This window comes from Leptonotus elevatus, chromosome 15 (assembly GCF_054856555.1).
Source record: "Leptonotus elevatus isolate MCC_2025b chromosome 15, RoL_Lele_1.0, whole genome shotgun sequence".
In the NCBI taxonomy this organism is placed as follows: domain Eukaryota; kingdom Metazoa; phylum Chordata; class Actinopteri; order Syngnathiformes; family Syngnathidae; genus Leptonotus; species Leptonotus elevatus.
In genome coordinates, this window is record NC_141253.1 from 2,356,720 (window position 1) to 2,370,034 (window position 13,315).

Consider the following 13,315-nt stretch of genomic DNA (forward strand, 5'->3'; position numbering starts at 1 on the left):
GTAAACATCAGTACTCAGGGTAGCAGGAGAGGGCCTGTCATAATTCGGTGACCGGCAGATGGCGCTGCCTCATCATTATTATGTGTGAGACAAAATTAGCTAATCCACTAATGCAAGTACAGTATTTGAATTCCACAAAACGTCAAATAAATGTCAACTTTTAAATTTATATAGCTTAAAAAATGACACGACAAAAATTATATACATATATATATATATATATTATATACATTGTGTCACAGATACAACATGCACACAAACAGTATTTGTAGTCACAATTTCACAATAGTTCCTTGGTTCCAATATGCCACAAGATGTGCCAAAGTAATGTTTTTATTGCTCTAGCAACAGTGAATAAAGTGCCAACCATAGATATAGGCATAGATTGCAACCAAAAGAAGAACCAAATTGGAGGACGAGTAAAAAAGAAAAAAAAAGAAAAGACAATTACATATGTCTATACACTATTTACATATACTTTATAATATACAAAAATAAAACCACCAACAAAACTAACAGCATCCAAGCAGGTGCAGCAGCTTGGCGTCCATGCCCTCGATGTCGGACTCGTCGCCCGAGTCGGGACACTTGTTGGGGGCGGGCAAGGCGGGCGGGGCGGCACGCGGCGCGGCGGGAGACTCGGCGCCTTCGGTGGTGACGGCGGCCTCCAGCCACGAGGAGATCGATGAGGACGAGGACGAGGAGGACGACGCGATGGAAGAGCAGGAGGAGGCGGGCCTGTCGTCACCGGTGTTCCAGGCGACGGCGCCGTGACGCGATGCTGCGGAAACCATGAGTCAGGAAGCGCGTTAGACGTCCGACCAACAAGGCGTCGCGATCTTCACACAATCTGTGTGTGTGTCCGAGAGTTTGAAAATAAGTTAGTGGCGGGTGAGATTAGCGGTTAGCCTGGCTAGCCTTGGCTATTCCCATCGCCGCTAAATTCATACCATTGTAACGTGTATACAGTGACGTCAGTGTCGCAAAGCGCCACAAGCGTTGTATTACGCAACTTTTATGATGAATAAAGTTCTTATTAGCACACCGTTGTTGTTAACATTTCGGGGATAAAGATTGAGTTTCACTTTTCCTCCTCTGCCCTCGTTCCCTTGTTTTTTTCTGGTGTGAATCTTTTAAGATCGGAGGCGATCAGGAGCTCGGTTTGCACCGTCGGTCCCCCGCGGACATGCGAGAAACGTGCGCAAGACTCCGATGACGACAATAACGATAATGGTGAGTTGCATCTTTAGTCACTTGTTTTTATTTGTTTATTTGTCTGTCTGTCAAAATATGCCTTGCGAAAAAATGCTAGTGGGATGAAAAAGATCAATAGTCGTTCATTAATTGACTTTAAAAAAAAATCATATGTTGGTCAAGCCCTAAAAGGAAGAGGTCAATATGCAAAATAGTTCTTAATTTAGGAATTTTGTAGTCGAAAAACAAATAATATGTCAACCTTTCTTGACAATAGTATGTTATATGTGACCTCGCTCGTCTAAACATGACATTCTGATTATGTTACATTTGTGGAATATGAGTGATGCAGCAAAACCCAGTCATTTTTATCCATCTCAGGGGGGCGGCCATTTTGTCCCTTGCCGTCAACTGAAGATGACATCACAGTTGCTCAGGGCTCAGGCAACGGCCAATCGCAGTTCACCTGTTTTCCGAAGTTGAGCTGTGATTGGTTCTTACCCGAGACCTGAGCAACATCGATCGACAGCAAGTGGCAAAATGGCCACCTTCTGATATTGATAAAAACGGCTGGATTTTGCTTCTTAACTTATATTCCAATAATGCAATATCAACCAGAATATCATATTTAGGCTAGTGGGGCTGCATAGAACACATTATTGCCCCCCCCCCCCATTTTTTTTTTTTTTTAACATTTTGAAATTGTAAAGGTTTTTGTTTTGTTGTTACTGAACAACATCAGCCATCAGCATCCACACAACAATACAGACACCGTTTCATGTCCATTTAACAAACAAACGTCTTACCAGCGTGGCCGGTGGGCGTGGCGCCGCAGTGGCGCCTCCTCTTCTTGGAGCCCTGAACGCACACAAAGAAAACACGTTTAGACGTCTGAGCCGTCAAGTCGGGCGTCGCGTTCTCGACGGCAGCTTCGCACGTCGTCGTCGTCGTTGCTGCTGCTGGAGCCGTCGGAAGACATTTGCTCGTGCAGCTTCTTCTCCACGTAGGCCTGCTGGTAGTATTTCGCCTGCTGCTCCTTGCTCAGCGACGTCCACTGTGGACACAAAAGTCAAGTCTTCCCAGTAAGCTGCGGTAATATTAGTCGTCTATGCAGAGGATAAAGAATGTTACGCCGTTGCTCGAATATCCGTTGCTTAAAGGGTAATGCATGCTATTTGTTAGCTCATCAATGTAATTTAGTAGTGTTAGCATTAAGCTAAAAGAAAATTCCTAAAGCAAAGCTCAAAGGTTGTTTTAAAGACACGAGGCTAAATAATTTGGAAAATAAGAGTTGTTTATGCGATTTGAAAATGACATTTCTACTGCATTGCGATGTCGATTTGAATTTGACGAATTGCGCAGCCCAACAACAGACTCACCAGCTGTGCCAGAAACTTGTTGACAGCGACGCTGTCCTTATGCTCCAATTGGCTCTTCAACGTCGGGCGCCGCTCTCTCAGGAAGCACATGAAGGCGTTGGGTGGCTTTTTGACACCGGCCGGCTTGCGGCGCCGCTTGCCCTTCCGTTTGTGACTGAGGCACCAAAAAGAATGCGTGAAATGTACGCAGAGTGTCTTATTGGGATCGAGAATGTCTTACCTGGGGGAGCAGGTGGTCGTCGCGGGAGGAAGTGGAGGAGGTGCGGCTTGAGAGGCGTCCACCGCCGCATACAACACTTCCCCATTCCTATGATGCAAACAGGAAGTGAACATCTACAAGTGGTGGTCTAAGTGTGTGCGTGTGTTTGCGTGTGCGCAACTCACAGCATCCCAACGGCGTGCAGCGTGGCGCCTTCAGGCAGCGGCACCACTGGCAGACTTTTTTTCTGGAGACAAAAAAAAAAGATGCAGTGACCTCACAAGTCCACTAGAGGTCAGCGTGTGCCTTTTAAAGGCCTTCATGCGGCATCTGACTTAAGCCGTGTCAAAAATGTTCATTACTATCATATGGAAGGCTGACTTTTGTTGTCGTTGACAGCAACACCTGAAATTGAGGGCAAATTTTCCACATTTCAAACACTTCCCAAGTCTTTTTAGTTATATACGGTATGTCGGATAAGATCGACCCGATTGATGTGCTGGCAAGTAAATTTTAATACAAACATTCAACCCTTTAAAAGTCTCATATTGCCGATGGATGGAACTGTGTGCGACTTATTTTCTAGACGACATATTCAGTTTGTTAAAAAGAAGGTCTAAGAATTAAATGTTCAAACGAAGGAAACAAAATTAAATGGTTTTCATGTAACAATCACTTGAGTTGCGTTCTACTTTTTGGAGAATCATCAACATGCATTAGTCAGCGGGTACTCATGAGTTTTTAAGGGTACATAAGAAAAATAAAAAATAAAAGACAAAGTTGGAAACCACTGCTGTAAGAAACACAAAAGATGGGGCACTGTGTGTGTGTGTGTGTGTGTGTGTGTGTGTGTGTGTGTGTGTGTGTGTGTGTGTGTACCGGCTGCGGTGGGGCCGGTGGGAAGCTAAAGGATGGCTGGCTGTGGACGACCTGCGGCGTCATCTGGCATGGCAAGTACTGCAGAGAGAGGGAAAGCGTGTCCATGAACAATAACAAATGCAAAGACAACACACAATCTCATACCAAATCAAATTTACAGTCAATGCGGGGAAATCAGTCAAAGTGTGCGATGTCACCAAATTGGGAGGTACAAGTTTACATTTATCAAATCAGAACACATTGTGTTTCTGCTGCACGTGGTCACAAGTTTAACCCATCGGCTGCTTCACAAATCCTATTATTGGCATTTCTGATCCTAACTCCCTGTCATCCACTTACCTGGAGACGGAAAGGAGCCCCCGCCTGGCGGCTGAGGTGAAAGGGGTGCATGAGGTACGGGTTGAACTGCGGCCCGTATCTCATACTGGGGATTGGCACTAACTGGGCGTGCGGGACAAACGGCAAGCGCAGAGGGAAGCGGGCCGGCTGAGGGCGGGCGTTGAATGACATCCCGGCGTACACGGGAGACGGAGGGGGGTTCGAGGGCAGGTGGTGGTTGGGGGGGTGATGAGGGTGAGTGTTCGTGGGGTCACACATGATGTTGGAGCACAACTCTTGCAGGGTGTCGGCAACATCCTGCCACTCGAGCTCGCCTACGATCTGCTCAAACTCTTCCCTGAGCTTCTCCATCAGCGCCCTGAGGATCTAGCTGGCCCTAATTCTGGCTTCCTGCTTTCACACACAAACAAATTAGATAGATAGAACATCCATGTTGTGGATGAAACTGTATTCAATATGCACATTAAAATTATATATATATATATATATATATTTCTTTATAGACCACCGGCGTAACTCATTGTGGTTAATTTTGGAGGGACTTCACAGTACAGCACTGACTCATATAAGTACAAAAAGCAGAACATGATGCAACGAGTAGGGAACAATTCCATTGGAAATGTGGAGACGAAAGCGTGACGTCACATAGACAAGACACCGGTGGTAGGTTATGCATACAAATCCATACATTCATTTACTTTATTTAATAATCACCGCGAGGGAAATGAAGGAACAATATGCTCAAAACAAGACAAGACTCACGCTAAATTTAGAGCGGACATTTTGCACTCGCCTCCATTTTGTGAACGAAACAAAAATCGCCGTACCTGCCTCAAAAATGAGGATATTTTACAAAATTGGGGAGTTTTGCATTTTTTCGATACATGGACGCTAATGTACATAATTTCCTCCTCCACCCCAAAAAAGATTTGTGTTAAAACTTGACCTTTTTAGGAAACAAGTGACACTTTTGGAGGAGGTGTTCAGCTAGGAGTTAGCTAAAACGCCAAAGTTGTACGCACGGTAGGCCATTCGGTTTTTGATATATATTTTTATTTTTGTTTTATAGACAGAAGCTTACCGACTGTAGTTGGTCCACTAAATCTGTTTGGGTGTTTATTAGTCGGTCTGACGTGTTGGCAATTCTGCAAAACTTGGCAACTTGTTACAGATATTTGTGCAGTTTGCGGTAAAGTGCACTCGTACTGGAGTTGAGTGGAAGCTCCGCCCCCACCTTTCGGAAGCGGGTCGCCATGGTAACCCAGGCTGCGTCACCAGCTCACGTGAGTCATCGTATATTAAAAAATAATCTGCCTAAATATTCTTTTGACTGATATTTTACACTCGTTATTTTTCTTCTTCATTTTATTAGGCCTACATTCATACAGTTTTTCTTGGGATCTTGTCTTTTGTGACCATGTTGGCCTTTTTCCCTTTGAGTTTCTTGTCATTCTTGCATTCTTCTTTCAGTCCTTCTTTGGTTAAAGCCTTACTTTTGCCCTCACCCTCTTTTTTTTTATTTATACACATCTCATTCCTTTGCTTAAAACTGAAAAAGTAAGTCAGGAATTGCATATTGTTATCTACTTTTGGTCCTCCCTGTATATAAATATATATACTCTCTATATATATGTATATAAAATCAAGACTTTATGTAACCCATTATTTGTATTCTTAAAGGAGAAGCTGTTTTATCATATGGAGCAGGTTTGAGACCAGAGTCCCCTTTTCAAGGACGGCTCTTGACAAAGTGATTTACAATGGTAATAAAAGTAAACTATACTGCTATCAATAATAATAATAAGGCTGATAAGTGGACATCTGGGAAAATGTAATCTCATATACAAGGACAGGGTTTGAATAGTTTTTACACATTGTGACTTTCTGATTGATCCTTCATAAAGCAGCCTCGGGGGACCACCTGTTTATTTGTCCAGGTCACAGGTCACACGTTCGGATGGAGACTGTCATATGTACAAGCTCATGTCTTTAGTAATCTTTTAAAATGTATCATGTTTGCCTTTTTTTTTTCTTCTTTTTTTAAATCCAAATAATATTACTTCCTCATAGCAGAGCCATTATTTGAGGAAATGCGATAAAACATTATATAGTGCAATTAAAGTCATTACTCTCCACAGACAATGGGTAGCCCACCTGTTTACATTTTCTAAGAATGAAAAGGAGGCATCTATTTTGGGTGAGGCGATTATTTATATATTTATATATATATATTTTATATATGCGCATGGGACTTTGCTGTTATTGTTTTCAATCAAGCCAGCCTAAAAGAAAACGCATCCAAGTTGCTATTGCTGCGAGCCATTTGATGTTTTCCTTCTGCAAATCAGGCTCATGCATTTAAGCACAAAAGCACATTTTATGGTTTCCAAATGTTTGCTGGGACTCAGCGGGAGTGCGACGGCCTTTAAGGACGTCGGCCAGTGGCCACGTAGTCAAACCCAAAACAGGTGGATGCACGGATCATGACATTTTACAGGCTCATTATACTTGTTTTTTTTTTTTAATCCACACCAAGAGAGGCCAAATTGTTTCGATGGGCTCAGTTCATACTTGCTCATTACATTTATTTATATGATTGTATCTATAGGTGCATTTACTTAATATTAATTATGATTTTTTTTTTAAATAAAAAATAAAATAATAGTAATTGTTATACATGCAGACTGTAGGTACACATTAAGATAAAAAAATAAAATAAAGCCCAAAAAAATAATAATCATTGTTATCAGTACATGTATACAATAGTAATGTATGTCATTTAAAAACAAAGAAAAAAATAAAGAAAAAACGAATATAAAATAGTACTTTGCAAACCAACAAAATAAAGACAATACAAATTAAAAGGAAGAACTTCAGAATCCAAAATAGACTTCTTAAGCATGGGGAAAAAATGTGTAAAAACTACAAAATTAACATATATCCGCATTACATTATTAATTTATTATTTGAACAGCATAGAATCCAATTTAAGAGAATGTTAAAATGTATAGCCTAAGACCAACATTTTTTTTGTTAAGAGCTAACTAATTAGCTGTTAGCTGAAGTTGTTTTTTGAGACTTTTTTTTATTGACGATACAAGAGTCAAAACGAGGCTTTGATATTTTCTTCTTTGGATTTTCTTATTCCTTTCTTCCGAAAGTGAGTGAAAGCTTATGCAAGTTTGTGCTGCTGCACTCAAGCCATGAAGAGTCTGCATGCACTTCGTGCTCATCGAGTGCAGGCGAGAAAGAAGAACACCAGGCTTAAAAAAAAAAAAAAAAAAAACGACCTTCACTGAGCACAAATATTTTCATTGTTACGGGCGACTTTCATTCCATCCTGCTTGCTTGGGAACACTCCCCCATTCCCCCGTCTTCCTTTTTAGCGGTGACAGCGCAATAGAGGCCACTTGGGTCGAAAAGGAGCTTTGAGGGGGTGAAATCGAGACGTTCCGTGTGAAAGGCGCCCCACAACACAGTGTGGGGTTGAGGCTGTGTGCTTCTCCCGCCCTGTTGTGTTGCATCTAATTATCTAAATGCGGGATTCTGGTTCAGCTGTGTGAAACTGCACATCACCACAACATCATCCTGCTTTGCTGGCTTCTGTGTGAAATGTACTAGACCCTACTTATATGGCTCTGATGTGACAACTTTGCAGGAAGGGGGCTAGACTTGAATGCGAGAGGGCACGTCACTGTGTGAAACTGCATGCAGTTGAGATAGCATGCCAATTTGCTGGGCTCTGTGTGAAAGGCCTGGTGGAAAGATGACAACTTTTACAGTATATGGCTTTGATGGAACCATTTTGTTTGATGGCCGCATAAACTAAGCAAAAAGTGGATGCAGGATTCCGTGTGAAACTGCACATCACCACTGTATTTTCCTGCTTTGCTGGGTTTTGTGTGAACGGTCAAGGACCCTACTTATATGGCTCTGGTTCGAATGTTGAATTTTGCAGAAGGTCCACATTAGGCACACAAGGCTATAAGTGAATACAAAAGGAAGTCTCACTGTGTGAAATTGAGCACAGTTGTGGTCACATGTCAATTTGCTGGGTTCAGTGTGAAAGACGCTGGTGGGAAAATTATAACTCTTCTTAGACTATATGGCGCTGATGCAACAATTTTGCGGGATGGCTGCATAAACTAGGCAAAAAGTGAATGCAGGATTCCGTGTGAAACGGCAGTCATGATAAAATCCTGCTTTTCAGGGTTTTTATGCGAAAGGCACTTGAGTTAATTTTTGGGCGAATGAAAGTGGGACGCCATGTCACTGTATAAAAAAAACCTCACGGTTGCAGTGATATTGCACTTTGCTGAGTTTTGTGTGAAGGTTTTGTCAGTTAAACAGAACACTGGACAAGTCTATTTTTCAAGGGTTGTTATACTTCTGTTCGTCAATAGAGGGCGCACATAGCTTTGCTCTAATGTCTGGTTTGATGTGACCTGTAGGGGTAAATGATTACAGCCCAAAGAGTGATAAACAGAGTCACTTATCTCAATATTTTGTTTTGTTTTCATTGGTGGATGAGACTATTGAAAATGTAACTGGTTGTGAATTTTTTAATGAATGAAATTTAGATAATAAAATAATTTTGACACAAATGTCCAGTTAAAAAGTGAAAATACATTGTATTAAATTTTGTTTTAAATGTTGGACACTTGGACAAAGTTGGACAAATGTCAATAAAAAGGGAACTTTAGGAACAGGAGACATTTTGATGACATAGCTGGTTATCACAGAATAATAGGTCATCTTGCCTTTTTTTTTCTATCACTATCACTATTAAAAGTGTTGTAAAATGGCTGCTGGAGGGTTGAGGACATAACAAAGCCACAAAATAAATACATAAAGATCAATTTAACAACACCCAGCAGACAACATTATCAAACGTAACAACTTCCAATAAACTTGCACGGTTAACGCGGGGGATGAGAAAAAGCAGAGAAAACAAAAGTTCTCCATCCAGAAGACTTTTCAAACCGGAGCTTTAATGAAAACACAAATTTAGCGGAGGGGGAGTCGTTTCATTCGTCACCATTATGAAACACTCACTCGCTCACAGGCCCATTGCAGGCGCCCGGTTGCTCGGAGCCAATCAATCATGCGGAGCGATGACCGATCGCCGGCTGACGGCATGCAGCCAAAGAAAAGTTAGCGTGCCGTTATTAATAGCCGGCGTTATTGCTACGTGCCCCGCAAGTATTTGCTTTTATGGCTTACTGCGGCCGTTCACGTGATCCTCTACTGTATCGGTATTGTTTACTTTTATTAGGTGAACCCCCAACCCCCCTCCCGCTACATCATAGCTAATTGTTTAAGCACCTCCTCCCGCTTGCTATATTGTCGATTTGAAGTGTTTTTAGAGTATACAGCAATTCACCCTTGAGGGAGGGGGGTAAAAAAAATCCTGGAATTTTTTTTTTTTTTTAATGGAGGGAAAAAATCTGCAAATACGCAAATTTGTGGATCCCAGATTGCGATTCTCCAGTTTTAAATTGTAATCTCACCATTCACCACTAGATGGCAAACATGCCTTATTTGCGGTAACCATGAGTCAGCAAAAAACTAGGGTCGGCTGAAAGTACTTCCTGTTTTCTTTCAAATTTACTCCATAGTTTTTATGTGTCCGTTTTACTGTAACCTTCAACTGCAAGTGACAAACAAACTTTTTATTCGGAGAACTGGTGCAAGCAAGAGAATTTTCTTTTCCTCAAAAGTGATGTTCTACAAAAGTCTCCATTTTGTTGACAGCGAGAGATTTCAGTTTCATCTTCAGCTTCAGAGAGAAAGAAGGCAAACGAGAGCTGCCGATCGTGCCAGTGAGGGAATGCTTTTCATTTGGTCTCATTCAGCCTTCCCCTCTTGTGTACTTTGACCCTTGACCCCCCCCCCCCCCCCCCCAAACATCTCAGATGTCTGACAGGGCAATACACTGATAAGGGATTACGTTCAAACATCTTCCGGTTGTTCGAGCGACCCCTCAGACATCTCAGGTCTGCGCAGGTGCTTTTAGTGCCAGGTCACATGACGCAATCTGGTTTATGATGACGAGTCGTCGGGTCATTTTTTAAACCTGAGAACTTTGCGAGTGTGGTCTGACAGTCTGGCTGGAAGATGGATTGGCCTGGGGGGGGGGGGGGGGTTTGGGGGGGGTGGGGGCTCACCTGATGGTAGGAGAAGGAAGCGGGGAGGGGGCGGAGGTCTCGCTACAGACGGCACCGACGACAGAAACAGCAAGCGACTGAGCTAAGGTGTCCTTGAACGCGTCGCAGTACACAAACTGCGTAATTCTTTACATTCTATATGATTATATTTGACTATAGGTTGTCATAACGTGCTTTGGGATCATAGTCGGTGCTATATTTATAGTTTGGGCCATTAACGTAAGCAATAGTAAACATTATTGGGAGAGGGTGTCAATTACGGGCATTTTTTTTTTTTCACTCTTGGTGGCAGGACTTCATCCTTACCTCTCGTGAAAAAAAAATTCTCCTCGCACATCCCACCGCTTGCCGTTCCCCCTCTTGTCTCCCCTGACGCTGACTGGTGTGTTATTGTTGCTGGGAAGCAGCCGGCGAGCGGAAGTTCTGCTCTCGGAGATTGAAGCCGGTAGCTAAATGACCCTTCCTGCCCCCCCCCCCACAAACCCTCCCCTCCACAATGCACCCCCCCCCCCACCTCACCTCCACAAAATGCCGTCTGCCCAGTCAACCTTACATGTCCACGTTAAGGCCTTGTTACATGAATATAACTATCATTAATGGTTTCCATTTATTAATGGATTCAACGAGCTATAAGCAACATGTGAAACAATCCTATGAATTGTTGTGTGCGTACTTCACTGCCCACAAGCATGTTAAAAAAAAAAATAACCTGCAGACATATACACAATAAAAAAATTAATTAAAAAAAGCCTATTTTTTCCCATAAATCACCGAATTTCTGAAATTGTTTTCATGCATACGTTTGCTGGTGTTGGGTTGAAATAAAATAAATAGATATATAATGAAATGATTAAAATAGACAGTCTGGTTACATTTTATTCTCACCCAACTACACAAACACAATATAATAGCATACTACTACTAATAATGATAATATATGTCCAAACAATGGAATGATACAAAAATAATGTGTGTGCCTTTGTCTTTGCTACATTGTGGGGCCCATACAGGCGCCTTTTTTTTTTGTGGGGACAGACTTGAAATTGTGGGAGCATTTTGGTGGTCCCCACAAGTTCAGACCTCTTTTTGAGGGTCAAGACTTGGTTTTAGAGTTTAGGTTTGAATTAGGTTATGGTTGAGGTTAGGTTAAGTATTGAGGGTAGGCAATCATTTTTGACGGTTGTGGTTAGGGGGAGGGTCTAGGAAATGCATTATATCAATGAGATGTCCCCACGATGATACAAAGACAAGTGTGTGTGTGCGTGTGTGTACCTACTAAGGCCCTTGGAACGTCCACCATCTTGTCTCAAGTGGTCTGCCTCCATTCAAAGCGGCAAATCACTGCGAGGGAGGTGCCCAGGGGGTGTGCGGGGGTCGCGGGGGTCCGGTCTGCAGGATCCAGATAAATCCAGAGGGGAGTGGGCAGGAAGTGCTCTCACATCACTTCCCGTCTTTGTTTCTGTCGCTATTTTCAAGGCTCGGAATGTCGCTCCCATGGAGCGGGGGTGAAGGAATTCAAAACAAGTTCATTAAGTGGCGGCAGAGCTGCGAGGAGCAAGAAACGTTTCTCCTCTTGAGGGGCGTGCGGCCCGCAGCGTCCACTGGCTGGGGCCGCACCCTGGTTCACATCCTGTGGTGGGCCACCGCAATCATATATATATATATATATACACATATGTCTGGTCACCCTAATTTTACCGTAATTCTTAACTATATTTATGATTAAATACACACCCATGGTTAAAAAAACGAATCCTGTTAGCAAAAACTCACATTAGCACAAACTGCTATTATTGTCACAAAGCACGCAAGCTAAGGTTATTGTTGACAACATTAGCAACTAGCCGGGCGTGCAACCTGCTGCTACGTCAGGTGGTGGTCCCGGAGGACATGTGGGAACAGACGGCCATGCCGGAACAGCCGCGACATTTTGTGGTGTCCGTCCGCAAAATGTCGGCTTGCTTGAGCGTTTTAGCTTGCACGTGGCAAGAAACTCAATCTTGTTGTTGGCAGCTCTAAAGAGAGAGGACCTTGGGTGGCTCAAAGACCTCGGGATGAATTTGTCAAAACGAGCTACGACATCCATCTGGCTGCATTCAACGGAGAAACAAATGATCTCCCAAGCCTGGTGTTTTCTGTTAAGCTAACACGTATTATCAAGCTCGTGGTCCATTGAGAGACTGCATTTAATGATGTCATCATGGTTGTCGCGATTCCAAGGTATTTCTTTACCCATTTAAATACAAAACTATGCAGCGCTAACGATGCTAACAGTTAGCCACCTAGCATAACATCAAGTTGGGATTTTTTTTCAGACTGAATCCACCAAAGAAATGGACAATGCAGGAAGGCTATGGCAAGTGCTGATTGTGCCCTCCACGTGACAACAATCTCCTATATTCTTCATTTGTCTAGGCTATGGCGTATTTACATTTTAAGAATTTCTGGCGTGTACTGGCTACTTTACAGATGTAACCATAATCTTCAAATGTTTGGGCTATATGTAGTTTTTTACGGCTTTGGACCTCAGAGACTACATAGCTGCAGGGACTTCTGGCAAGTTCATTTATTGCATAGTGAAAAACAGTACAGAAGTTCAGGTTAAGCAGGAATTTTTCTTCCCATTTTTCAAAAAGTCAGCATAATGATCTCGGACAAGCCGACTTCCTGAATTGGATGACATGCTAACGCAGCTATTCAAAAACATGTCGTGTTTAGCCGCCGTATGGCTGTCAGCAAACGTCAGGCAGGTTGCAGCCGAGTTCAACAAACATCAAATCCCTCAGGACACCGCATAAGGGAGAAAAAAAAACATTCATGAAGTCTCCCCAAATTACGGGAAATATTTTCACATTAACATTTTGAGACCAAATTTTTTCAGGAATTTCTTGACGTGACAACAATCTCTGTGTTGGCATCGGTTAAATTACGCAAAAACATGCATGAAGTCATAAAGGGGAAATGTTCGACAATGAACGTAGCGCATAGCTGCAGAAAAACCCGGCACATGCTGTTTTGGGGACTACGTGTGACAACAATCTCCCATTTTCTTTATTTGTTTGGCTTTTCAGACCATGAAGACCTCCCACCCCTGGCTGTGTTCTATTTGACAACAACCTTCTGTATTCTTTCACATTTGGGCTGTTTACAACTTTCGA

General features: G+C 42.6%; 1 protein-coding gene across 1 annotated transcript; it reads right to left on the reverse strand.

Annotated features, from left to right (window-relative positions):
- Positions 1-203: 203 nt before the first annotated feature.
- Positions 204-5,213, reverse strand: LOC147161527 (uncharacterized). The gene is made up of 9 exons (XM_086096576.1): positions 5,072-5,213; positions 3,991-4,380; positions 3,652-3,729; positions 2,958-3,019; positions 2,794-2,880; positions 2,574-2,727; positions 2,132-2,248; positions 2,001-2,052; positions 204-781 (listed from the first exon to the last, which is right to left on the reverse strand). The coding sequence occupies exons 2-9, from the start codon at positions 4,339-4,341 to the stop codon at positions 513-515; spliced, it is 1,170 nt and encodes a 389-aa protein (XP_085952702.1). The 5' UTR covers positions 4,342-4,380; positions 5,072-5,213; the 3' UTR covers positions 204-512.
- Between the last annotated feature and the right edge of the window lie 8,102 nt (positions 5,214-13,315).